Here is a 27,968-nt window from a genome sequence, read left to right as displayed (position 1 = left end):
GTCCAACATTGTACAATTACCTCAACTTTTTTAATTATATCTCAGTGATCCTTTTGTACACAATGGCAAATATAAATAATATCCTTCCCCCAAAGGACCTTTTTATGGAATAAATTCAAAACATCTTGGTCATTGTTTTTTCATTTTCACACAGAATGAGCCTATAATCATATTGTCAAGGTATTATATGGATATTATCTGGATTACAATTGGAAATAAAATGGTGGATACATTTTATGTGATGTTGACTGGGAAATTAAAACTGGAATCCTTAATGTTGAAACCGCCACGTCCATTAGCGATATTACAACAACAAAGAAGTTGCTGAAAACCACAAACCCTGTTTTTTTCCCTCAGACGTCATTGCACACGTGATAGAACGCTCCGCACCACCGCTTCGTCAACAAAATAAAAACTAGAACAACGGCAGTGCTCGGACAGTAGTGCTGTTTAACTTACTGCAGATTCCATCTTTAATGGCATAGGAAATACATGTTAACCAATGTTTATAAATATCAGTATGTTTCATATAAGTTGTACTGGAGCACCAAGTCTAGGACCAAAAGGTTCCTTAACAGCTTCTACCCCCAAGCCATAAGACTGCTGAACAATGAATCAAATGGCCACCTGGACTATTTACATAGACAGGTGGCCATAGATTTTCTTAACTCTATTTCTTAAACTGCATTGTTGGTTAAGGGCTTGTAAGTAAGCATTTCACGGTATGGTCTACACCTGCTGTATTCGGCGCATGTGACAAATAACATCTGATTTGATTTGATTTTTTGTAAAGTTTCTGCTTATAATGGTTATTTGTCTCCGGTCAACCCACACAGTCTTGCTATGCATCCTGACAAAGTTCAAGTGGCCACAGGACAAGTTGGGAAGGATCCTTACATCTGTGTTTGGGACACATACGCTTTGCAGACTGTGTCCATCCTGCGAGACGTGCACACACATGGGGTGGCGTGTCTGTCGTTTGATGTAGACGGACAGGTGAGGAACACCTTTGAGCTGGTCTCCTTGGATTTTAGCTTAGATTGAGTACTTGTGCTTCTTGGTGTAGGGTGAAGTTTCCTATCGACACTGGTCTTGGGTCAGTTTAGCATTTTCATCACTAATGAGTATAGGATTTGGGGAGGGGAAGCTGATCCTAGATCTGTACCTACAGGAAAATTCAAGGGTTTTGACAACACTTAACTTTACATTTTTATTAATACCATGTACAGTAGTTACTTTATAACCGAAATGGGATTACTTAGCATTACACAGTAACTGCTGATCAGTAAAATATTACACCGCTTTATTTGTCACAGCTGTAGTACACCTGTAATAACATGTGTACTCGCTATACCTATATGTAAATATGTAATAAGACCTGTCTACTCACTCATGGGTGCAGGAACTATAATGACACTGTAAGATGGCAAAGTAGCTTGTGCAAATGTTTGAAGAATGTTGCAGAATGGTTTTACAGTGTTGTATAAAATGCGTCCTTAGGACCGCCATTTTTCAGAATGGGTGTGACCCTAAACATAGAGAGTGGATAAACTTAAGCAGGTTTGATTTGATTTGCCACTAATTGGTTTTCTATTGTCCCCTTGTGTAGCGATTAGCCTCTGTTGGGCTGGATGCCAAAAACACAGTGTGTGTCTGGGACTGGAGAAAAGGCAGAGTCCTGGCTACAGCAACTGGACACTCAGACAGGGTATGGTATTATTTTTTTACACTGTCGATACTAAGGAGTTAATGGCATTTTTGTGTATGTCAGGGCTATGAAGCGGACAGAAAATGTAGCTCTGCAGTGTCGCTGGTGTGTTCCTTAATGTCACAGGTCATAATAACTGCTTTTGCTGCTATTTCAGATCTTTGATATTGCCTGGGATCCGTTCCAACTTCACAGGCTAGTAAGCTGTGGGGTGAAGCATATAAAGGTGAGGCCCGGGCTTAGCCCCATAATTACTGTAACTATGGTAATGCTTTATTTAACAAATTTAAGTTTGTACTTACCTGGTGTTTACAAGATTTTAACTATGAAACTATGGGGTAACAATAGATACTTTCTGGTACTTACCTCAAAGAATTCAACACAATTGATAACTATCTGGTACCAAATGGAAGATGGTGACGTTTGTGTCAAGTGTAATTACAATGCAATGAAGTAATTACTTAATAATTAACCTCCTGGTTAACAGCGGGCTAAAATACTGGGTAAAATAAAGCATTACCAGTGCTGATGTTTAACATAAAAATTGTCAGAGCCATCTAAAAAGTGAGCTCTCTCTTTGCTCAGTTCTGGACCTTGTGTGGGAATGCCTTGACACCCAAGCGGGGGATCTTTGGGAAGACCGGGGACCTGCAGACCATTCTGTGCCTGGCCACGGCAAAGGAAGAAGTGACATACTCTGGAGCACTGAATGGGGACATCTATGTCTGGAAGGGGCTGAACCTGGCTCGCACAGTCCAAGCAGCCCATGGAGTGAGTGGAATGCAGCCTCACTAACAAAATGAAGCTTTATGGTCAAATGAATTATCACACTGTATAGTATTGTTTTTCCACAGGCACATGCCTTGTCGACCAGTAAACTCAAGCAAATTATATTTTGTTTAGCTTTAATGCCAATGCATATAATATTGTGAGGCGCACAGACAACCCATAGTATACATCCAGTTGGTCACATTGATGAAGTGACTAGGGGCCTATTCAGATAGAAAAGAATTGAAGCAGAGGTATTGCAGCTCAAATTTACTATAAATATTCCAGTAGCCACTTGCCATTGAGCATGTGAATTTAAAATGGAAACCCTCCGTCCTTGACTTTTGCTAAATATGTCTATTTAACAAACTGATGTTGCTAGAATTTCAATATCACAAGTTTTTGTTATAAGCAGTTTTAGGAGAACATGTCATTTCTTCCCCCCTGCCCTTCCTTCACCCGACAGTTAGCTGCCCATCTGATAATGGCCCATCCAAACTACACCTGAACTATATTGAAACTCATTTCACACATCTAATAGATGAAGCCTAAAGGCAATATTAAATTGGCAAGAGTCTGATGGGTGACAATATTATCAATTGTCTTGTGAATGAAGAGACTGATGAACAGCGCAGCATGTGTAATTAACATATAAGGGAACGGAGCTTACCAAAAAGCAACCTTTTCGAATTATCCTACAGACGTTCACGCAGGTCAGACGTTTTGATTCTGAAAGAGCAGATTCTAAGGTTTCTAACACACCTCCATCTGCCAAAATTGAGCAGATGGGCTCTATTTGAAAATATCAGTTTTTTTTGGTAGAAGAACCGCAATTCCATGGGTTCCAAACTACTATGCACAGAGTAGTCACATACTAAAATAAAAAATATGTTAATACATTTCATCTGTTTCAAAAACATTGCTCTGCTATTAAGATTTTTACTGTAGGAGCATTTAGCTTGAAGAGACAATTCTGACTGCTTGGAGGAGGGTGACTCGCGGGCGAGTGTTGCCCGCAACCTCCAGAGGTCGTAGTGTAAACCTCTCGAATCTATCGTAGTGTAAAAACGGTCTAGGGTCATGCAAATTATGTCTATCAGCTTAGTGGAGTTGCTGTGGAGAAGAGGAGGTCGAAGGGAAGTGTAGTTGAGTTAGTTCGGCAAACTACACTTGTGTGGTGAGGAATCATTTCAATACCCAGAGATGGCCAGTATTTCTGTTACATGTATTTCAAATATGTATTTCAAATATTTGAGTGTTTGTGTACAGTACCAGTCAAAAGTTTGGAAACACTTACTCATTCAAGGGTTTTTCTTTATTTTAACTTTTTTCTACATTGCAGAATAATAGTGAAGACATCAAAACTATTAAATAACACATATGGAATCATGTAGTAACCAAAAAAGTGTTAAACAAATCAAAAAATATTTTAGATTCTTAAAAGTACCCACCATTTTCCTTGATGACATCTTTGCACACTCTTGGCATTCTCTCAACCAGCTTCACCTGGAATGCTTTTCCAACAGTCTTGAAGGAGTTCCCACATGCTGAGCACTTGTTGGCTGCTTTTCCTTCACTCTGCAGTCTAACTCATCCAAAACCATCTCAATTGGGTTGAGGTCGGGTGATTGTGGAGGCCAGATCATCTGATGCAGCACTCCATCACTCTCTTTCTTGGTCAAATAGCCCTTACATAGCCTGGAGGTCCTGTTGAAAAACAAATGATAGTCCCAATAAGCACAAACCAGATGAGATGGCGTATTGCTGCAGAATGCTGTGGTAGCCATGCTGGTTAAGTGTGCCTTGAATTCTAAATACATCAAAGACAGTGTCACCAGCAAAGCACCATCACACCATAACACCTCCTCCTCTATGCTTCATGGTGGGAATCACACATGCGGAGATCATCCGTTCACCTACTCTGCGTCTCACAAAGACATGGTGGTTGGATCGAAAAATCTCAAATTTGGACTCATCAGACCAAAAAATATATTTCCACTGGTCTAATGTCCATTGCTTGTGTTTCTTGGCCCAAGCAAGTCTCTTCTTATTATTGGTGTCCTTTAGTGATGGTTTCTTTGCAGCAAATTGACCATGAAGCCTGATTCACGCAGTCTCCTCTGAACAGTTGATGTTGAGATGTGTCTGTTACTTGAGCTCTGTGAAGCATTTATTTGGGCTGCAATTTCTGAGGCTGGTAACTAATGAACTTATCCTCTGCAGCAAAGGTAACTCTGGGTCTTCCTTTCCTGTGATGGTCCTCATGAGAGCCAGTTTTATCATAGCGCTTGATGATTTTGGTGAATGCACATTTTCCGTATTGACTGACCTTCATGTCTCAAAGTAAGGATGGACTGTTGTTTCTCTTTGCTTATTTGAGCTGTTCTTGCCATAATATGGGCTTGGTATTTTACCAAGTAGGGCTATCTTCTGTATACCAACCCTACCTTGTCACAACACAACTGATTGGCTCAAATACATTAAGAAAGAAACAAATTCCACAAATTAACTTTTAACAAGGCACACCTGTTAATTGAAATGCATTCCAGGTGACTACCTTCTGAAGGTGGTTGGGAGAATGCCAAGAGTGTGCAAAGCTGTCATCAAGGCAAAGGGTGGCTACTTTGAAGAATCTCAAATATATAGTATATTCTGATTTGTTTAACACTTTCTTGGTTACTACATGATTCCATATGTGTATTTCAGAAAATAGTAAAAATAAAGAAAAACCCTTGAATGAGTAGCTGTGTCCAAACCTTTGACTGGTACTGTAAATATTTTGTTTTTGAAAGGCCTGAAAGAAATCACTATGTAATGTATTTTCAACACACTCAAAATAGTTTTTTGTATAATTTTGTGGCCCCATATCAACCCAAATGTTCTAGATTGGTATCCGAGGCTCTTATGGCACCATCATGTGAGAGGTGTTGGTTGGTGATTATCTTGAATGCAAGTTGAAGCACAAGGATGCACTTCCAGCATGAGGATAATGCAGTGAATTTGGTCCGAAAGGGGGAAGTGAACCCGACTTTCAAAGTAAACACTATGTTATTGCCACAATATCTTTACACAAATTTGGAGTAATAGCGGGGCACAAAGCTCTGAAGATAGTGTGTTAACCAAGTTGTGAACATAGCGTGTTAACCAGGTTGTTTCATAGCTCATTTAAGGAGGCTACTTGCAAATGTATTTTCTGTATTTTAAAGTAAAAATTACATGAATTTGAATGAAATAATGTTTTGACACTAGTATTTTTATACATTGGTCTTTAGGGCATTTTGTACACTGAACAAAAATATAAATGCAACAAGTGAAGTGTTGGTCCCATGTTTCATGAGCTGAAATAAAAGATCCCAGAAATGTTCCATATGCACAAAAAGCTTATTTATCTAAAATTTGGTGCACAAATTTGGTTACATCCCTGTTAGTGAGCAGCGCGCCTTTACAAAAATAATCCATCCACTTGACAGGTGTGGCAAATTAATAAGATGATTAAACAGCATGATCATTACACAGGTGCACCTTGTGCTGGTGACAGTAAAAGGCCACTCTAAAATGTGCAGTGTTGTCACACAACACAATGCCACAATTGGCATGCTGACTATGGGAATGTCCACCAGAGCTTTTGCCAGAGAATTAAATGTTCATTTCTCTACCATAAGCCACTTCCAACCTCATTTTAGAGAATTTGCTGTTTGCTGATGTCAACGTTGTGAACAGTGCCCCATGGTGGGGTTATGGTATGGACTGGCATAAGCTACGGACAACGAACACAATTGCATTTTATTGATGGTAATTTCAATGCACAGAGAGGGCATAATGAATTTAATTTCAATTGACTGATTTCCCTACATGAACAGCAACTCAGTAAAGTCTTTGAAATTGTTGCATGTTGCGTTCATATTTTGGTTCAGTGTATTTTGTAACAAGATACATTTTGATGTATCTTTGCCTATCAGTTGGTTTCATTTGCACTTTGTTAGATTTCTGACTTGGTGGCATTTTAGATCTTGTTTTTTCTGTAACTTCTCCACAGGCAGGGATTTTCAGCATGCACGCCTGTGAGGAAGGGTTCGCTACAGGCGGGCGGGACGGCTGTGTGAGACTGTGGGACGTGGACTTCAAACCCATCACTAAGATCGACCTCCGCGAGACTGAGCAAGGATACAAAAGTAGGTTGTCGGGTCCAAGAGCCCCCCCCTCCGAACCTACCCCACATACACAACCTATCCCACATTTTCAAAGTAAACGAGTGTGTATAATGAATTCAAGATACAAAAACAAACATGTCTGGACTGCACAAGTAATCACCCTGATATGGCACACCTAAATGTATAGTACTTGTCTTTCTAAAGAAAATATGTACTTTTTACTCCCATACATTTTGTGACACCAAAAGGGTACTCGTTACATGTTCAGGCAGGACAGAATTATGGTCCAGTTCACGCACCTATCGATATAACGCCTTGTCATCTCTACTGTCTCTGATCTGGCGGACTAACTAAACACAAAGACCATTTTCAGGTCTTTCCATAGATTTTCAAGCAGATTTAAGTCAAAACTGTAACTCGGCCACTCTGGAACATTCATTGTCTTCTTGGTAAGCAACTCCAGTGTAGATTTGGCCTTGTGTTTTAGGTTATTGTCCTGCTGAAAGGTGAATCTCCCAGTGTCTGGTGGAAAGCAGCAACCCAGTTTTCCTCTAGGATTTTGCCTGTGCTTAGCTCTTTTCCGTTCCTTTTTTTTTATCCTGAAAACATCCCTCCTTAACGATTACAAGCATACCCATGACATGATGCAGCTACCACTATGCTTGAAAATATGGAGAATGTGGTACTCAGTAATATGTTGTATTGGATTTGCCCCAAACATAACACTTTGCATTCAGGACAAAAAGTGAATTGCTTTGCCACCTTTTTTGCAGTATTACTTTAGTGCCTTGTTGCAAATAGGATATATGTTTGTTCTTTTCACTCTGTCAATTACGTTACTATTGTGAAGTAACTACAGTGTTGTTGATCCATCCTCAGTTTTCTCCTATCACAGCCATTAAACTCTGTTTTAAAGTCACCATTGGCCTCATGGTGAAATCCCTGAGCGGTTTCCTTCCGCTCTGGTTACTGATTTAGGAAGGATGCCTCTATCTATTGTATTTTTACCCATCTACCATAGGTGCTCTTCTTTGCGAGGTGTCGGAAAACCTCCCTGGTATTTGTGCTTGAATCTGTGTTTAAAATTCACTGTTCGACTGAGGGACCTTACAATTATCTCTATGTGTGGGGTACGGAGAGGAGGAGTCCATGCAAATTATTATGTGACTTGTTAAACACATTTTTACTCCTGAACTTATTTAGGCTTGCCATAACAAAGGGGTTGAATACTTATTGACTCAAGATATTTCAGCTTTGATTTAAAAAATAATAATTCCTAAAAATTGAGAAAACATAATTCCACTTTGACGATATGGGGTATTGTGTGTAAACCAGTGACAAAACAAATCTCCATTTTAATCCATTTTTAATTCAGGCTGTAACACATTACTGTGCAGTGAAATGCGGACAACAGTTACAAAGTTGACAAGGATAGGGATTTCTTATGGGTTATGGTGAGTTGCACTGGTGGCTGGTAAAGGGAGGACAGCTCATAGTAATGGCTGGAATGGAATGAATTGAACAGTATCAAACGTTTCTAATTCCATGTTTTTGATGTCATTCCATTTATTCTGTTCTGGCCTGTCTTCAAATAAAAGTAACACCAGTCATAACTGGTTAGTTGGAACTAAAGGGGTAACACATGGGAGGTGTAGCCAATTGGTTTAGATTAAGGGAAGGATTAGGGTCTTAGCTTTATCTAAGGCAAAGGGTAGGGTAGAGTTCCTATCTAGTCAGCAATGCTATCCTGCAACCCACTGCTGACTTGCCTTAGAAGCTAAGCAGTGTTGAGCCTGGCCGGTCCCTGGATGCTGCTGGACATGGTGTTGGTGGGTCAGTAATCTCTCGTGGATAGACGCACGTAACAACTGGTGTCGTAGCATCTGTTAACAGACTGGGATGTGAAAAATCGCAAGGAACTTTGTTCAGTGCAGAGATTTTTCATCACTGATCATTTAGATAAATCACGATTGACCTGGTGTCCTGGCTAAATGCCCAAGATGGCCTCATTCCATCATGGCTACTTAATTATCCCCTTATCCCTAATTGACATAAATCATTCCTAATTTCCACTGCAATAGTTGTGAGCTGCAAAAATAGCATTTATTTTTTATTTAACCTTTCTTTATTTTATCCAGGAATTACCATTAAGGTCAGAAGGCCTCCTTTTATAAGGGAGAACTGAGTGTATTTTTTTTTGTCTCTTCCATTCCTATTTTCCTAGGCTTGTCTATCCGTAGCGTGTGCTGGAAGGCCGACCGGGTCCTGATGGGCACCCAGGACAGTGAAATCTTCGAGGTGATGGTGCGAGACCGGGACAAACCGCTACTCCTCATGCAGGGTCACAGTGAGGGCGAACTCTGGGCCCTCGACCTTCACCCCAAGCAGCCGGTGGCCGTAACCGGCAGTGACGACCGGTCAGTAAGGTAAGTGGTATTCCAAAACGCCTTTAATTTGTCCCCCCAAAAAACATATCTTCCCAGGACACGGCATGAGGGGTCTATCCTAGAAAAAGAAAAGCAGGGGTATTCAGATGTCTGCATAGATTTTGAAATGTATTTTAGGGACGTACAGGTGGCAGACACATTAACGTGTCTTGACAGTTAAAATCAGGCTGAAGCTTGTCCGGTTACCCTCCCATATCATAACAGTAAGCAATGCGTTACCCATAATCTTTTCCTTGCCTTGTTAAAAGGAACTTGTTCTCTTCTACAGAGGGCCATCTCACTTATTCCTATGTTGTCCAGGTTATTCCACTGTTGTCTGGTTTATTCAACTTTTGTCTCTTACTTTTCCACTGTTGTCTGTTAATTCCACTGTTGTCACCTTTATACTTTACTATTTCCACTGTTGTCCCTTTAGCCTTTACTAATTCCACTGTTGTCTCTTCCTCTCATTCCACTGCTGGATCATTTTTCACTGCTGTCCCCATATTCCACTACTTTCCCTGTTTGACCCTTCACCTTGTTGCTCTGTATCTCTTTTGCAGGCTCTGGAGTTTATCCGACCACACTCTTATTGCCCGCTGTAACATGGAGGAAGCCGTGCGCAGCGTCTCCTTCATCAATGACGGCTCTCAGCTTGCCCTGGGCATGAAGGACGGCTCCTTCACTGTGCTCCGTGTCAGGTTAGTTACCAGAACAGGCTTAGGTTTTCAAACACAATAAAAAATGTATTTCAGTTATGCTGTATTTTTCAATGTTTTACTATGCTGTATTTTACAGTCTGCTATTTATCTAATTTGTTTTGATAACGATAAAACAGTAATTACACAACTATGTAACACCATAATAATATATATATATTTTTTGTGGGATGTATTGTAACAATGATAAACCGTTTTGGTACCTACTTTGAAATGTTTTGGATTGTAATATTTAAAAAAAGTAAGTACCCCTGGTCACCGACATAATTTTTCAATTAACACCAGACAAACGTTATCTGTAAAATAAACAGGACTGTAAAATAATGCGTTGTCTTTTCTCTCCTCTGTGTCCCCAGGGACATGACGGAGGTGGTTCACATCAAAGACAGGAAGGAAGTCATCCACGAGCTGAAGTTCTCGCCAGACGGCTCTTACCTGGCGGTTGGCTCCAACGACAGCCTGGTAGACATCTATGCTGTTGCGCAGCGCTACAAGAAGGTGGGTGAGTGCAACCGCTCCACCTCTTTCATCACCCACCTGGACTGGTCGGTGGACAGCCGCTTCCTGCAGACCAACGACGGGGCAGGGGAGAGGCTCTTCTACAGAATGCCAGGTGAAACCACTCTTAAATACTATAATAGGATGGCCTGACTGGTCTAACGTCTACCGTGTCCACATAGGTTCGATTCCGGCCTACTGCTCTTTGACATAACGTCTCACTATCTTTTCAATAAAATCCCCAAAATATATATAAAAAATACATAAATACAATAATGGGGTACAGTAACACTTCACCTTAAAGGTGCAATCTTCAGTTCAATCAACAACAAAGAGACCACCCTGCTACTGTTTTGGTAAACAGTTGATGGAAGGGATTGGAGAAATGTAACCAGTTGATTTATAGTTGACAGTGACATGTCTCTATGCTCTTCTCCCTCATCTCCATAGCGGGGAAGCTCCTTAGTAAAGAGGAGACAAAGGGAATCCATTGGATGACCTGGACAGGCATCATCGGGCCCGAGGTCAACGGGATTTGGCCCAAGTATGCCAATGTCACAGACATAAATTCCGTGGACGCCAACTACAGCAGTGCCGTGCTGGTGACTGGGGATGACTTTGGCCTCGTCAAGCTTTTCAGGTTCCCGTGTCTTAAGAAAGGTCTGGCTAAATGTGTTTTCTCACAAGCCTTTCTCTCAGGCATGCAGTGCCTGTAGCAAATGTAGATAGATATTCTTAGTTTCTTTGGTCACACTTTTTTTGTAATAGTATCAACATCTCTAGCGCATCTATCAACAAACTATCTGTTGATAAGCAACTGCTTGCTAAGGTTAGGGTTAGGTTTAGAATAAGGGTTAGGGTAAGGGTTAAGTTTAGGGTTAGGATAAGGGTTAGGGTTAGTAGATCGTTTAAATGTTACTGCTAGTCTGTAGGTAGTCTGTAGAGAATCTACCGATGGACTATAGATAATAAAGTGTTACAGTTTTTTTCCCACATAGGTCACCATGATAAATATACTTTATTGATAGCCATAACGCTACCATTACCAAGCAATGTTATGGCGATCATATCAAGACATATCTTATAAAAAATGTCCCCGTTCAGCTTCTAATATGTATGTTTTATATATGTTATGTCCCACTTGGTTTCCTTAAATGCATTATTTTCTGGTCTTTGTGAAACAGCGGCTAAATTCAAGAAGTACATCGGCCATTCTGCCCATGTGACAAACGTGCGCTGGTCCCATGATCTCCAGTGGGTGTTGAGCACTGGAGGGGCGGACCACGCCTTGTTCCAGTGGAAGTTTCTTCCAGAGGGGGTGATGAACGGTGTTCTGGAACCCCTCCTTCAAGGTGACAATTGCTGGATTACAAATGAACCCTAACCCTACATTTACATTTTAGTCATTAATTTATCTCCAAATGTTACATTTATGTCACCTGGTTAATGTGCTGTCATAGTCTTCTGTCTGTTTATCTTCTGTGTGAATGGTATGAAAGAATGTAAGTGTAAATGGCAAGTCTGGGTGATGAGTTGTTGGTTTGATCTATCTATTTATTTATCTATATCTATTGAATGGTCTCCATAAAGGTCAGAGGTCATCTATCCTCTGTTTGTGTTTGCATCTCCAGAGGGGTACGCTGATTCAAACAGTGGAGAATCCGACTCGGACGTGTCTGACGTTCCGGAGCTTGACTCAGACATTGAACTGGAGGCCCAGATCAGCTATGAACGACAGGTGGAGTAAAGTATTTTGTGGAATAAGCCAATGCACAATTGCTACTGGGATTGCTCACTGTCTTGCAAAGTATTATACAGTACATCACCAAGAGTATGTGGACACCTGCTCATCGAACATCTCATTCCAAACTCATTAGCATTAATATGGAGTTGGTCCCCCTTTGCTGCTATAACAGCCTCCACTCTTCTGGGAAGGTTTTCCACTAGATGTTGGGACATTGCTGTGAGGACTTGCTTCCATTCAGCCACAAGAGCATTAGTGAGATCTGGCACTGATGTTGGGCGATTAAGCCTGGCTTGCAGTCGGCAATCCAATTAATTCCAAAGTGTTAAATGGGGTTGAGGTCAGGGCTCTGTGCAGGCCAGTCAAGTTCTTCCACACTGATCTCGATTAACCATTTCTGTATGGACCTCACATTGTGCACGGGGGAATTGTCATGCTTAAACAGGAAAGGGCCTTCCCCAAACCCAGACGAGGGGCTAAGTTGGATGCACAGAATCATCTAGAATATCATTGTATGCTGTAGCGTTAAGATTTCCATTAACTGGAACTAAGGGGCGTAGCCCAAACCATGAAAAACAGCCCCAGACCATTATTCCCCCTCCACCAAACTTTAAAGTTGGCTCTATGCATTCAGGCAGGTAGCGTTCTTCTGGCATCCGCCAAACCCAGATTAGTCTGTCGGACTGCCAGATGGTGAAATGTGATTAATCACTGCAGCGAACGCATTTCTACTGCTCCAGAGTCCAATGGCGGTGAGCTTTACACCACCCTAGCAGACGCTTGGCATTGCACATAGTGATCTTAGGCTTGTGTTCGACTGCTTGGCCACGGAAACCCATTTCATGAAGCTCCCAACAGATAATTATTGTGCTAACGTTGCTTCCAGAAGCAGTTTGGAACTCGGTAGTGAGTTTTGCAAACGAACACAGACGATTTTTCGTGCTATGCACTTGGCGGTCCCGTTTTGTGAGCTTGTGTGGCCTACCACTTTGTGGCTGAGTCGTTGTTGCTCATAGATCTTTTCACTTCACAATAACAATACTTATAGCTGACCAGGGCAGCTCTAGCAGGGCAGACATTTGACAAACTGACTTGTTGGAAAGATGGCATCCTATGACAGTGCCACGGTAAAAGTTACTGAGCTCTTCCGTAAGGCCATTTTACTGCCAATGTTTGTCTATGGAAATTGCATGGCTGTGTGCTCGATTTCATACACCTGTAAGCAACAAGTGTGCAGAAATAGCCAAATCAATTAATTTGAAGGGGTAACATAATAACATATGATCTTATCTTAAACTGTCTCCTAGGTTTACAAAGAGGACCTCCCACAGCTGAGGAAGAAGCTAGTGGGCTCACTGAAACGACAGAAAGCACCAGACGAGGGGCTGCGTTTGCAGTTTGTTCACGGGTAAGGCACCTCAAGGGTGACAGAAAATGTATGTACTGTCAGGCCACTTCATATACTTGCAGTGTTTATTCCAAATATTATTTTGCCATGCGGCAGGTATTTATTAAATTCTACACGTGCTTAAAGTATTTCCGCCAGAGTATGTTTTGCTTCGAAGTACCACAAAGTATCCAATAGCCTTGTTTTGACCGTCAGGACAGGCGAGGCCGTGCTACTTTTAATTTACCAGTAAACACCAAAGTGTATGAAATCCTGTAACTATAGATTGTTCCTGTCATTTGCTTATTGCACAGGTACAGAGGTTGTGACTGCAGAAACAACCTATTCTACACCCAGGCAGGAGAGGTGGTGTATCACGTGGCAGCTGTGGCTGTGGTCTATAACCGTCAGCAGCACGCACAGCGTTTCTACCTGGGTCATGACGACGACATCCTCAGCCTCACCGTCCATCCGCTGAAGGACTACGTTGCCACCGGACAGGTAGATCCACAACCATATATTCATTTTGGTTTATTTACTCTACTTCTTCTGTCTCTCTTACGCTTGAGTAATAGAATATACTGCTGCAATCCATCACCATGTAATTGCATAACCTTTATTTAACTAGGCAAGTCAGTTAAGAACAAATTCTTATTTATAATGACAGCCTACCGGGGAACAGTGCCTGCCTGCCTGTTCAGGGGCAGAATGACAGATTTTTACCTTATCAGCTCGGGGATTTGAACTTTCGGTTACTGGCCCAACACTCTAACCACTAGGCTACCTGCCACCCCAGGTAACCTAGTAATAGTTACATAGGAGTTCCTGTGTAACTATTACACTCATAGGGGCAACAGAAGTTGGTGTAACCATTTTTTTTATCCTGTCTTCTTAGTCAAAATAAAGAAAAATGAGTAGGTCCAAACTTTTGACTGGTACTGTAGTTAAGTTGGAAGCTTTATACCAACTCTACTATTTTAGCAACTTAGCAATGTACTGTATTTATCACCCACTATGCATTTTGCATTTGAAAGTTGAATTTGTCCCCATGCTCAGGTTGGCAGGGACCCAGCCATCCATGTGTGGGACATCCAGACACTGAAGTGCTTGTCCTTGCTGAAGGGCCATCACCAAAGAGGGGTGTGTGCACTGGAGTTCACAGGTAGGCCTGTTCTTATGCTCAATGTTGGGGAGAGCTACAGTATGTTCGACTGTATTTTCCGTAGGTTTACTTTACATGTGTTCGCTCCCAGGTTCTGGTTAAAACAGAGATGACAAGCAGTAGATTCACAGTTGACTGATGTTTAATAAAGATTACGTTTGGCACTTAAGTTTGGCACAGCGCAAGGCACAGCGCAGTAAATGATGCAACATCGGCTAGGCACTTGAGTGGTAATGGATTTGGTTGACAACTTATTGTTAACTGAGAATCTAAATGCACACTTGTCTGCTCTATCTTTGGTAGACTTAAAGGTAGACAGCAATATGACAGGTCCTCTTTATATAGCTTTACATAGCCCTTTACACTTGTACCCATATACAGGTCGAAAATGGCACCTAAATTGGAACGCATGGGCTGTACAGTAACATGCTATACATGACATCAAAGCTCTGGCTCTGCACTTTACAGCGCTGTATGGGTTTTGACTGACAGCCATTCTGAACTTGAGCACCGCACGCGACAAGATGTTGCCCCCGATCCCTCCTGATAATTGGGCAACTTTTGCACACAGTGTCAACGTTTATGATCACTATGTTTGTTGTCATGTTGTTATATGCTGGGTTGTTCTGAATAGAATGAGCATGTTTGTTTCTTGTGAAGAGAATTCGCCATGGAACACACACCTGAATGCAATCATGACTCCTTTCTATCTGCACCAAAATGATGATCTGCTTTGCTGAATTGCCTTGTGAAACCAGAACACTTTAAGATCGTATTTTCTAACTTAGCTAGTCATGTTGACAATAGAACAAGCGTTCAAATCATGCCTACCTGACCCAGATTACGATTTATAATGGACCGTTTTATCGATTGCGTAAGCAACAACAGTCATTTTGTGATGGCAGGGATGCAGAGTTGTGTTCTGAATGAAAGCGCTACAAGTGTGCTTGCTCTTGTACCTCAACGGCACAGCTAGGAGAGCTAAAACAAAAAAGTACCTTATAGTTGAAGATTCTTCTTTGAGTCATAAAAGTGCATTGAAATTGCTTAGGAATTGTGAACACTTTGGAGTGGTGTGTGGTCACTTGGAGACACCACTTAGTCCTCTCACTCAACCTAGTATTTTGTTTTCTTATGTTGCACTAACCCCACATTTTCCTGGAATCAAATTGTACAGTATTTGTCACATGCCGAATACAACAGGTGTAGCTCTTACCGTGAAATGCTTATTGAGGGGCACCCCTGAGGGGCCCCCGTGTTGAGGATCAGCGTGGCAGGCGGCCCGTCAAGAAGTCCAGGATCCAGTTGCAGAGGGAGGTGTTTAGTCCTAGGGTCCTTAGCTTAGTGATGAGCTATGAGTGCACTATGGTGTTGAATGCTTAGCTGTAGTCGACAAACAAAATTCTCACATAGGTGTTCCTTTTGTCCAGGTGGGAAAGGGCAGTGTGGAGTGCAATAGAGATTGCATCATTTGTGGATCTGTTGGGGCAGGATGCAAGTTGTAGTGGGTCTAGGGTTTCTGGGATGACAGTGTTGATGTGAACCATGACCAGCATTTGAAAGAACTTCATGGCTACAGACGTGAGTGCTACAGGGCGGTAGTCATTTAGACAGGTTGCCTTGGCATTCTTGGGCACAGGGACTGCTTGAAACATGTAGGCGTTACAGACTCAGTCAGGGAGGGTTTGAAAATGTCAGTGCAGACACTTGCCAGTTGGTCAGCACATGCTCTGAGTACGCGTCCTGATAATCCGTATGGCCCTGCAGCCTTGTGAATGTTGACCTGTTTAAAGGACTTACTCTCATCTGCGATGAAGAGCGTGATCACTCAGTCGTTCGTAACAGCTGGTGCTCTCATGCATGGTTCAGTGTTGCTTGCCTCGAAGCGAGCATAGAAGGCAATTCGCTCGTCTGGTAGGCTTGTGTCTCTGGGCAGCTCGTGGCTGGGTTTCCCTTTGTAATTCAGGCTAGTGTCAGGTGAGCTTGTGTCCTCACCTTTTGGTCTAATAATTTTCCCATTATTTCCAAACTTTTCCCTTTCAGTTGCTACCATGGTTATGCATATGCTTTTCATATTTCTTCTGTAAGAAACATTTTAAATATAACCCTATCCATATAGGCCAATTCCCATGGGTGTAAAGGGTTAAACAGCCATTGCGTGATCTGATATGCTGTGCACCTCGACTGTGATAAAGACGACCTGGAACAAGGGCATACCGGATTTCTTGATTGCTCCAATAGCTGACGACACAAATTAAATGATGTCCATGTTTCTGGATATCTGAAAGCTGCTGACCTTTACTGTATGCGGCTGTATGCACGCATGAGTGGATGGGATAACAAAGAGGGCATAACAAAATGGCTCTCTTCCCTTTGGCCCGCAGTGGATGGGAAGAGTCTTGTTTCTGTGGGCATTGACGAAGGTCATTCCATCGTGTTGTGGGACTGGAAGAAAGGCGAGAAACTGGCAAAAGCAAGGTACAGTATGCATTCAGTAAACCAGGACATTCCCATTCAAGGTTATTTACCTCCATCCACAACTTAATGTTCAATTATCCCTATGGAATAAACACATAAATCAAGATGTAATGAATATGACTAAAAAGGATGATTGATTGAAAAACAGTGTAGATATTCAAGGAAACATGAGCAAATGCAAACATTGATGGAGAAGAAAACAGACTGATGTGTGTGGGTTCTGTTTTTCATTCCCTAGGGGCCACAAAGATAAGCTTTTTGTGGTGAAATGCAACCCCTTCCGTATGGACAAGCTTGTCACCGTGGGAATTAAGCATATAAAATTCTGGCAACACACAGGTATTTCCCATGATTATTTCCATTCCCAATATCGTTTAATTTAGCAACAGTTGTTTTTCCTGCGGTTCACAGAAAACATGGTGGCACTTTATTTTACGATAAACTATCAAAATAAAGAAAGTCGCACATTTACCAACGTTTCGGCATCACTTCCTCAGGAGGAAGGCACAGTGATGCCGAAACATTGGTAAATACCCATTAAATTGCTGGGAGATTATACATGGTGTGCGACTTTTTTTATTTTGATAGTTTATAGTTTATTCGCCGTTAATCAGCACCCCCACACTAACTATTTTCTGGGTGTGCGCCAGCTCATGTTTTTTAGGCAATTTATTTTACGCAACAGAAATGTCTTTAAGAAATTACATGATAAATGGTAATTATTCTACAACGTCCATGTGAGAATTATGATAGTTAACAATGGTTTGACAATGCAACTGTTCAGTGAAGTAATTCAACTATGAAATGCTTTGTTGCCCTCTAACATATTATCTAAATGAACACCACACAAACTATTAGAAGTGTGGCAGTTCACTTTGACAACAGTACTGTTTTTGTTGTTGTTCCATTGTCTAAAAAACGACACACAAAATCGACCTTCGACTGAACGCTTTAAGAAATAGCTTTGTATGAAAGACTGCATGTGTTGGACTCAAGGTGGAGGACTCACATTCAAAAGGGGTATCTTTGGGAACCTCGGGAAGCTGGAGACCATGATGTCCGTCTGCTACGGGCGCTCAGAGGACCTGGTTTTCTCAGGTTCCACCACTGGGGACGTATACATCTGGAGAGAGACCACCCTCATGAAGACCATCAAGGCCCACGACGGTCCAGTGTTCGCCATGTGCTCTCTTGACAAGGTACCCGCTCTCCCCAACCGTCACGTAGCAGTAAACACTTTCGACTAGTACTTATTGCCTCACTTTCTGAGCCGGTTTCCTGGACACGGATTAAGCCTAATCCTGGACGAAAAAGCGTTTATATTTTTGGTCCAGAACTAGGCTTAATCAGTATCTAGGAAACCAGACCGAATACTTTAATTCTCTGGATTAATTAACAGGATATTTTTACTTGGCAGCTCAGTACACCCATCAGCACATGCCTACGCTTCTTTACTCATCTATGCATGATCTTGACCTGTCGTTTACTTGTAGACCCAGGTAGAATATAGAATACATGTTACTTAATGGTTACCTTGGAAACTGCAGCAGAACACAACTGGGATCTAAATTAGTGAAGGCGGTGATTGAACGAAATTAGAGAAAAAGGAATTGGGCTTGTGGGCGATTATTCCCCCCCCCCCCCGGTGACAGAGTCCCCTCATTCTCTCGCAGGGGTTCGTGACTGGGGGCAAAGATGGAGTGGTGGAGCTATGGGATGACATGTTTGAGAGGTGCCTGAAGACCTATGCCATCAAAAGGTCTTCGCTGTCTGCTTCATCTAAAGGTATGCTGTCGTCTTCTTTGCTTTGTTTGCTCCACATCCAAAAGCAGGCTATTATAGACTATTATATTTTAAAATGTAAGTAATGTACAGTATCTCACCACAAAAACTATTCTCCAGGTAAACTAAATTCAAGCAGTAATGTACCAATATTGATAAATACTATGATTGTGAATGAATTAATAAATTATAAATGTATTGAAAAAATTAATGAATGAATGCCATAGGCAGCAACAACTTCCATCAGTACAAATAATGGTAATTGTTGCCATTTGCTTGCTGCTATTTTGGAATGTATGTTTGCTCTTTGGCATCACCTCCTGCTTCTTTTCTTAGGATTGCTGCTGGAGGACAACCCATCTATCCGCGCCATCACCCTTGGACATGGACACATCCTTGTGGGGACCAAAAATGGAGAGATTTTGGAAATTGACAAGAGCGGCCCAATGACCTTGTTGGTTCAGGTGCGCAGAGGGGGTGGATATAACAGCTAGACATAAGATCAGAATTTACGTAGATTTTCACTGTCTTAAAAATCTTAACAAATGGTTTGACTATTACGTGTGTGTGTTTAGGGTCACATGGAGGGTGAGGTGTGGGGTTTGGCTGCTCACCCTCTGCTTCCCATATGTGCCACTGTAAGTGATGACAAAACGCTCAGAATCTGGGAACTCTCCTCCAACCATCGCATGGTAGCTGTCCGCAAACTTAAAAAAGGTACCTGCTATAATTTTGTCTTGTTAAATATTTTATAAAGGTTTCATTGAAAAACAATTACTGGTACATCTGTAATACATATATAGAAAAGTTTGTGGTCATACGCACATTCTTAAAAACTTAGATGCTGGGCTAATGAAGAATACTTGAAAAGAACAGAAAGGCCCACACACTGAATATCCTCCCAATTACCACCTTTATTGAAAACGTTTCAATCCACAAGGATCTTCGTTAGGTCAAAAGATCTGCAATGCATGACATTTAAAACGATAGGGCCTTAGAATGATACATTTCAATATACTCAATATGCAGCATTGAAAGACAACCACTGTCCCCCGAAATGAAATGTAAAAACAAGTATCCTCAATATAATCCTCCCAAAATACAGTATTATGAGAGTATCTGCAATTTTTATTTCTACCTCCATGCATGTTTAAAATAGGTTTCTGTGGATCATGTGGATCTGAAATCAGGATCATGTATCATGGCTAAGGTTTTTTTTATTTGAGGCGGTAGATGCTGTGCCTTTTCTCCTGATGGGAAAGCCTTAGCCGTGGGTCTGAACGACGGCAGTTTCCTGGTGGTGAATGCCGACACCTTGGAGGACATGGTGACCTTCCATCACCGCAAAGAGATAATCTCGGATATCAGGTTCTGCCAAGGTAATTCCAGGATGTGGTCATTTATTGACAAAATATTTTTGGGCCTGTTGTTTCTGCAAACAAAGTTGTAATGTTACCAAGGTCTGTTAACACTACAGTTTTCACTCTGTCATATCCCCCTCCAGATGCTGGAAAATACCTTGCTGTGGCCTCTCATGACACTTTTGTGGACATTTACAATGTGCTGACCAGCAAAAGAGTGGGCATCTGTAAGGGAGCTTCCAGCTACATCACCCACATTGACTGGGATACCCGTGGTAAGTGAAAGGAATGGATATGCCTATACACTTGGCTTGGGAGGTCGAATAAATAAATACCCATTGCGCACACTGTTGCATATGTTCTTGTATAGTTTATTGCAGCGAATTCAGACAAATTACAGATTGGGCCTTTAATAATTTAGTCATTGATGATTCTAGTTGCAATCTAATTTGTTACTGTCCACCCTTCTTCCCTTACATGCACATTTGTCTTATGATTCAGCCCTAAGAGTAATATTTATACTTTTTTCAAGAGCTATTATTGTTTTTAATCCTGAATACAGGGAAATTGCTACAAGTCAACACTGGTACCAAAGAACAACTATTCTTCGAAGCCCCAAGAGGAAGGAAACAAACTATCAATATTGCGGAGGTTAGAGCATACAAAAACACATTATATGTCCCTTGATTTTGTCATGGGCTCCTTCTATTGATGAAATCACACTTCAAATTGATATAGCGTCTTTCGCACAGATGTGTCAGAGGTGAAAGATTATATGTACATGTAAAGCCTTTTTCAGAAATGTATGTGTACGTGTGTACACGCACGTCTGTCTGTCTGTCTGTCTGTCTGTCTGTGTTGCATGTTTCCAGTTTGAAAAGGTGGAATGGGCCACCTGGACCTCAGTGTTGGGACCCACCTGCGAGGGGGTCTGGCCCACACTCAGTTTTGTAAATGCTGCCTCTCTCACCAAAGACCGGAAATTGCTGGCCACTGGGGATGACTTTGGCTTCCTAAAGCTGTTTGGTTATCCTTCCAAGGTGAGTGAATACAAGTCTGAAGTAGAAATACAAAGCTCCATTTTAGTGCACACATTCACAACAATCTCAATGCCATTACATTAGCAGGGTTCTGTTCATTAGCGGCACACTGTAGCAAAATGTTTTGCAACGGAGAATGAAAACAAGCGTTTGCTATCGGACAAAATTCAACGTAGTACCTCCCAGTTTCATTCTGTTTCGAATTTTCTTCCATTTTGTGCCTACTGAACACGACCCAGGAGTTGACTGCACTGAAACAGACCACTCCTTTGTTTCAGGGCCAGTTTGCCAAGTTTAAGAAGTATGTGGGGCACAGTGCCAATGTGACCAACGTCCGATGGTCCAATGATGACACCATGCTGCTGTCGGTGGGGGGCGCTGACTCTGCGCTCATGATTTGGGCCCGCGAGTCGTCGGGACATAAGGAGAGCAAGGCGGTGGATAGCGAGGAGTCTGACGACGATGCGGAGGAGGATGGAGGTATCAGGTTTTTTCTGGATTAAAAAGGGATTTAGGTGGTGGGCGTGGCAGGGGGTGTAGCAGGGGTGTGGCAGGGGGTATAGCAGGGGGCGCAGTCGGCGCGGATTAATTTTCTGCAAAATAGTTAGAGGCCCCCATCCTGGTGGTGTTTTGAAACATAAAAAAAATGTTAAGCCAATTTCTTGCAATTAACAAATGTCTCCATGGAGCTGAGATAAAAAATGCAGTTTTAATACTAATTTCCTGCTATTCTACACATTTTGCCACGCAGCTGAGAGAAAAGGTTGCGGTTTTAAAGGAAATTTCCTGCGATTCTACATATTCTTTTTTTCTTTTATTTATACATTTTTTTGCCCCCTTTTTCTCCCCAATTTTGTGATATCCAATTTTGTAGCTTGCGCTCGACCTGTTGGAGACCCCTGGATTAGATCAACTTTATTATCCTACCAGGGGCGAATTCATTTGGTCATGTGCTTAAAAAGACATAAAAACACAGAATAAACACTATAAAATGTATATGAAAGTGCAACACATATTTACTGTACACTTCTATCGTACTAATCAAGAGTCCAATTCGATTATCCATTGCACAGCCTAATGACTGTTGGAATGAAAGAGTCCCTGTATCTGTTCATCCAGAGCATCTTTTGAAGAAGTCCCGTGTGGCTCAGTTGGTAGAGCATGGTGTTTACAATGCCAGGGTTGTGGGTTCGATTCCCACGGGGGAACAGTATGGGGAAAACAAAAAAAATGTATGAAATGTATGCATTCACTACTGTAAGTTGCTCTGGATAAGAGCGTCTGCTAAATTACTAAAATGTAAAATGTCTCCTTCCCCTAGTCAGGCTGCTATGACAGCATTTTGGGTGAAAGGGATATGTACTGTTCTGTAAGATATTGTCCCGTTTTTGAAGGATGAGTTTTGTGTACAAGCTGTTAGATGATTGTTGGTCTATACCAGTGATCCTTCCCGCTGTCTTGATTAATCGCTGTAGTTTGGCTTGGTCTTGTGCTTGCATGTCTTGCGCTCACTTGGTCTTGCGCTCACATGGTATGCTTGGAATGTAGCTGGCGAAATTCAGTTTGGTTGTGGTTGTCTCTGGTTTATGATTGTATGTGGTATGGTTATATTTATAAATGGTTGTATTGTTCAGGCACAAGGAATTGACATAATTTTTTCTCTCTGTAGGGTATGACAGTGATGTTGCACGAGAGAAGGGTACCGACTACATCACCAAGATCTATGCTGTCAGCATCCGGGCCATGGTTGGCACAAAGCCTCACCAGCGAGAGAAAGAAGTGCTCGTGGAGGAAAGGTACCGTATGGCCAACAAAAACGAATAATGTATTTTATGATGGCGTGGTCAGTTTGTATACCGCTATTGTAAGAAAGTTTTGATAACGTATCTGTAGCAACCAGAAAATAAATCAGATTATCTGACCAGATAACAACCAAAATATGACATCTGTCCCATGAAGTAATGTTCTTGTCATGAAAAATAACGCAGACCAGTTGGTTTATTGTAATCTGGTTGTCATTATGTGCGTAGAAAAGTTAGGTTGCACCATAATATTAGGAGAACATTTGTCGTAATTCCACCTATCGGGAGGCAAGGCAGAGCTACTACTATTCAAGTTACCTATGCCTCTGAAAATCCTTTCAGATCTACATGAAGTGGCTAGTTGTTTCTGGACCTTCCATATTGCTCTGCTCTAATAATAATAATAACAATAATCACAATAATAATCATAATACATTTTATTTGTAACACTTTTCAAAAACACAAAGTGCTACAAACACAAACAAACATCAAATCAGCAAAAACACAGAACAGCACATAATAAAGACACTGTAGGTCTATAATGGCTAGAGTGAAGTCAGGTAAGACATGTACAGCAAAGTACTGTGCAATTAGGCACTCTAAAAGCCTCTTGAATGGCTCATATCAATCATATCAATTCGCCATCTTATCATTTCTTCTGTGCAGGCCTCCTGTCAGTAGAGCTGCCCCCTTACCAGAGAAACTGCTGAAGAACAACTTAACCAAGAAGAAAAAACTTGTTGAGGTTCGTGAGATGGATCTATTTTTAAAGGGGAGGTTGCATTCTTAAAAAGCCAGGCAGGGTCTGGTGGGCCGAGAGATGTTGCCAAAGGAATGGCTGTTCAGGTCTATAATGTTCATACAAAACATTTGATGGGAAACATCAGCTTGTCCAGTATTCTGCATTTTAAATATTTATGTTCTGGAAAAAAAGAAGTTCCTGTTGCTTTTTCTCATTTGCGTGTGCTTTTCAGGAGCTGGCCTTGGAACATGTGTTTGGATATCGGGGTTTTGATTGTCGAAACAACCTGCATTACCTCAACGATGGCGCCGACATCATCTTCCACACTGCCGCAGCAGTGGTCATCCAGAACCTCTCTGCTGGTGTGTATGAAGAGATGGACTGGCCATAGGGCAGTTATGGCAAATGCCAGATGGGCTGGTCCATCTTTAGCCCAGTTTGGCCTGTCTAATTGGGGGTTTCAAGCAGACTTATCAGTATTTGGCTAATAATGGGGGCCTCAAGGCAAAAATGGTTTGGTATGGGGGCCGGTCTGTTAGAAATGCCATGGCAGGTTTCTGGTCCCAGTCCGTCCCTGCGTGTATGAGCACAGGAACACTGAACACACTACTGACCTGAGCCAACCCAAGCTATACTGTGCTGGCCTGGTTACACCTTCACCATAGTTTACATTTTGGTCATTTAGCAGATGCTCTTATCCAGAGTCAGTGCTCCTGAAACTGTGCTGAAAAGGAAAATGTGCAGCACACTTTGGTTCATGTTGGCATAATAGTGTGAAAAGGATATTGGGGTCTGCTGCTTCTTATAGGCATCCTACCAGGACGCCTGCATTCGTTATGACTATATTTCTTAATTCTATTGTGCTATGCTGTCATACAAATGTGAACACTTAATGTATATTTATATATAAATAAGTCATGGGCTATACAAACCCAGGACCCTGAGGTATAACACTCATATTCAGAATGTGGACACAACTAAATGTTGGCTAAACAATTGCATATTCTAGTGATAATTGTCACAACCTGTAAGGCGGTATATATATATTTTGTTTTTTGACTAAGTTTTTTTCTCCACGTAACTGTATATAAATATGGGGGAAATTAAGTAATTTAAAAGTATAGAAAAACACCTGAAATGTGCTGGGACTGATATTAAAGTTTCATACTGTATCTCGCCTCACAGGGACTCAGAGCTTTTACCTCGAGCACACAGATGACATTCTGTGTCTCACTGTCAATCAACACCCAAAGTATCTAAACATCATTGCCACAGGACAGATTGGTAAGTGGGAACCCACTCTATTCTCATGACTTTTACTGAACCCATCCACATACGGTTGGCTTTGTTTTATCGGCACTGGTGTTGTTTTGAAAGCACAGTTCTTTCTTTTTTTGCTACATTGTATCAGATTTATGTGGAAGATACTTTGTGTCAAAGAGTGTGTCAAATTTTGTGTCAAATTTTGCTCAAGACTTTTAATTGGCATTAGTTTGAGTCTTCAAATGTGTTTTTACTCTTGCTCTCCAGAGGACACACTAAGCACCTTGTTTTGAGCTCCCGAGTGGTGCAGCGGTCTAAGGCACTGCATCTCAGTGCTAGTGTGTCTCTACAGACCCTGGTTCGATTCCAGGCTGTATCACAACCGGCCGTGATTGCGAGTCCCAAAGGGCGACGGACAATTGGCCCAACGTCGTCCGGGTTAGGGTTTGGCCGGAGTAGGCCATCATTGTAAATAAGAATTTGTTCTTAACTGACTTGCCGAGTTAATTAAAGATTAAATATATAAAAAAGATATACAGTTGAAGTCGGAAATTTATATACACCTTAGCCAAATAACATTTAAACTCAGTTTTTCACTTTTCCTGACATGTAATCCTAGTAAAAATTCCCTATCTTAGGTCAGTCAGGATCACCACTTTATTTTAAGAATCTGAAATGTCAGAATAATAGTAGAGAGTAATAATAGTAATGCTTTATTTCAGCTTTTATTTCTTTCATCACATTCCCAGTGGGTCAGAAGTTTACATTCACTCAATTAGTATTTGGTAGCATTGCCTTTAAATTGTTTAACTTGGGTCAAACATTTTGGGTAGCCTTCCACAAGCTTCCCACAATAAGTTGGGTTAATTTTGGCCCATTCCTCCTGACACAGCTGGAGTAACTGAGTCAGGTTTGTAGGCCTCCTTGCTCGCACACGCTTTTTCAGTTATGTCCACACATTTTCTATAGGATTGAGGTCAGGGCTTTGTGATGGCCACTCCAATACCTTGACTTTGTTGTCCTTAAGCCATTTTGCCACAACTTTGGAAGTATGCTTGGGGTCATTGTCCATTTGGAAGACCAAAGCTTTAACTTCCTGACTGATGTCTTGAGATGTTGCTTCAATATATCTACACCTTTTTCCTACCTCATGATGCCATCTATTTTGTGAAGTGCACCAGTCCCTCCTGCAGCAAAGCACCCCCACAACATGATGCTCCCACCCCCGTGCTTCACGGTTGGGATGGTTTTCTTTGGCTTGCAAGCCTCCCCCTTTTTCCTCCAAGCATAACAATGGTCATTATGGCCAAACAGTTATATTATTGTTTCATCAGACCAGAGGACATTTCTCAGAAAAGTACGTTCTTTGTCCCCATGTGCAGTTGCAAACCGTAGTCTAGCCTTTTTATGGCGGTTTTGGAGCAGTGGCTTCTTCCTTGCTGAGTGGCCTTTCAGGTTATGTCGATATAGGTCTTGTTTTACTGTGGATATAGATACTTTTGTACCTGTTTCCTCCAGCATCTTCACAAGGTCCGTTGCTGTTGTTCTGGGATTGATTTGCACTTTTCGCACCAAAGTACATTCATCTCTAGGAGACAGAACGCGTCTCCTTCCTGAGTGGTATGATGGCTGCGTGGTCCCATGATGTATATACTTGCGTACTATTGTTTGTACAGATGAACGTGGTACCTTCAGGCATTTTGGCTGATTTATTTTGGTTTTCCCATAATGTCAAGCAAAGAGGCACTAAGTTTGAGGTAGGTCTTGAAATGCATCCACAGGTACAACTCCAATTGACTCAAATTATGGAAATTAGCCTATCAGAAGCTTCTAAAGCCATGACATAATTTTCTGGAATGTTTCAAGCTGTTTAAAGGTACAGTCAACTTAGTGTATGTAAACTTCTGACCCACTGGAAATGTGATACAGTGAATTATAAATAATCTGTCTGTATGTCACGGTTGTCGTAGGGTTGAGACCAAGACGCAGTGGGAAAATGTACACTCATCTTCTTTTATTAAAGTGAAGAAGGAAAAACACCAAAAACGTATGCAAACCACAAAACAGTCTTGTCAGGCACACTTAGCTAAACAAGAACAATCTCCCACAAAATACTAACACAAACACATACCTATTTATAGGACCCTCAATCAGAGGCAACTAGAAAACACCTGCCTCCAATTGAGAGTCCAACCCCCAATTACCTAAACAAGAAATACAAATGACTAGACTAAACATAGAAATACATTAACATAGAACATTGTCCAAAATCCGGAATAATAAATCAAACACCCAACTACTAACACAACCAGCCCGAACCACATTAAACAAATACCCCCTGCTACGTCCTGACCAAACTACAATAACAAATTACCCCTTTTACTGGTCAGGACGTGACACTGTAAACAATTGTTGGGAGAATGACTTGTGCCATGCACAAAGTAGATGTCCTAACCGACTTGTCAAAACTATAGTTTGTTAACAGGAAATATGTGGAGTGGTTGAAAAAAAAGTTTTAATGACTCCAACCTAAGTGTATGTAAACTTCTGACTTCAACTGTATATATTGATATGCAAATAAGGGGCACTAGTGTCAAGAAGTTTTCAATACTTCTCAGTTTTCAATAACTTCAAAACCTTTAGCTGTGTCCTTGAGAGCGCAGGATTGAATGTGTGTTTCAGGGCGATTCTTGATGCACAATAATGCTGTCACATGACTGTTGCATTGCTAGATATTTTTTTTTACATCTGTGCCACGCAGGGCATTTGAAGTGGTCACTTTCATGCCAAATGTCATCCTTACCCATTGCTCTTGTTACTTTTGACGCTTCCTCATTTCACCATTGTCCACTCCATAACAGGTGATGTCACCGACCTGCCAGGTAAGATGGTGGCATTTATTCTTCATGTCTTATTTACTTTGGTTTCAATTCCGGG

General features: G+C 41.5%; 1 protein-coding gene and 1 non-coding gene across 4 annotated transcripts in view; both read left to right on the top strand.

The window, feature by feature from the left end:
- LOC106565000 (echinoderm microtubule-associated protein-like 6) overlaps positions 1-27,968 on the top strand; it is a 73,026-nt gene that overhangs the window by 4,973 nt on the left and 40,085 nt on the right. For 2 of the 3 annotated variants that reach the window (XM_045691319.1, XM_045691318.1), the window contains exons 2-31: positions 837-996; positions 1,610-1,708; positions 1,866-1,934; positions 2,294-2,479; positions 6,513-6,648; positions 8,852-9,053; positions 9,617-9,754; positions 10,129-10,385; positions 10,721-10,930; positions 11,455-11,622; positions 11,902-12,008; positions 13,322-13,422; positions 13,716-13,902; positions 14,458-14,563; positions 16,948-17,041; positions 17,280-17,380; positions 18,038-18,240; positions 18,715-18,826; positions 19,160-19,287; positions 19,399-19,540; positions 20,050-20,202; positions 20,328-20,459; positions 20,747-20,835; positions 21,057-21,224; positions 21,503-21,704; positions 22,894-23,020; positions 23,693-23,771; positions 24,001-24,130; positions 24,954-25,052; positions 27,893-27,913. In XM_045691319.1, the coding sequence (XP_045547275.1) occupies positions 837-996; positions 1,610-1,708; positions 1,866-1,934; positions 2,294-2,479; positions 6,513-6,648; positions 8,852-9,053; positions 9,617-9,754; positions 10,129-10,385; positions 10,721-10,930; positions 11,455-11,622; positions 11,902-12,008; positions 13,322-13,422; positions 13,716-13,902; positions 14,458-14,563; positions 16,948-17,041; positions 17,280-17,380; positions 18,038-18,240; positions 18,715-18,826; positions 19,160-19,287; positions 19,399-19,540; positions 20,050-20,202; positions 20,328-20,459; positions 20,747-20,835; positions 21,057-21,224; positions 21,503-21,704; positions 22,894-23,020; positions 23,693-23,771; positions 24,001-24,130; positions 24,954-25,052; positions 27,893-27,913 (4,106 nt within the window). The remainder of the gene's footprint in view (positions 1-836; positions 997-1,609; positions 1,709-1,865; positions 1,935-2,293; positions 2,480-6,512; positions 6,649-8,851; positions 9,054-9,616; positions 9,755-10,128; positions 10,386-10,720; positions 10,931-11,454; positions 11,623-11,901; positions 12,009-13,321; positions 13,423-13,715; positions 13,903-14,457; positions 14,564-16,947; positions 17,042-17,279; positions 17,381-18,037; positions 18,241-18,714; positions 18,827-19,159; positions 19,288-19,398; positions 19,541-20,049; positions 20,203-20,327; positions 20,460-20,746; positions 20,836-21,056; positions 21,225-21,502; positions 21,705-22,893; positions 23,021-23,692; positions 23,772-24,000; positions 24,131-24,953; positions 25,053-27,892; positions 27,914-27,968) is intronic. The other variant, XM_045691320.1, reaches the window with a different exon arrangement.
- Positions 22,361-22,432, top strand: trnav-uac (transfer RNA valine (anticodon UAC)). Its single transcript has one exon. It is a non-coding gene; the product is annotated as a tRNA-Val (tRNA).

The sequence above is a fragment of the Salmo salar genome, chromosome ssa12 (genome assembly GCF_905237065.1).
Source record: "Salmo salar chromosome ssa12, Ssal_v3.1, whole genome shotgun sequence".
In the NCBI taxonomy this organism is placed as follows: Eukaryota; Metazoa; Chordata; class Actinopteri; order Salmoniformes; family Salmonidae; genus Salmo; species Salmo salar.
The sequence above is the reverse complement of the archived record's forward strand: the minus strand, read 5'-3'. Positions and strand labels throughout refer to the sequence as shown.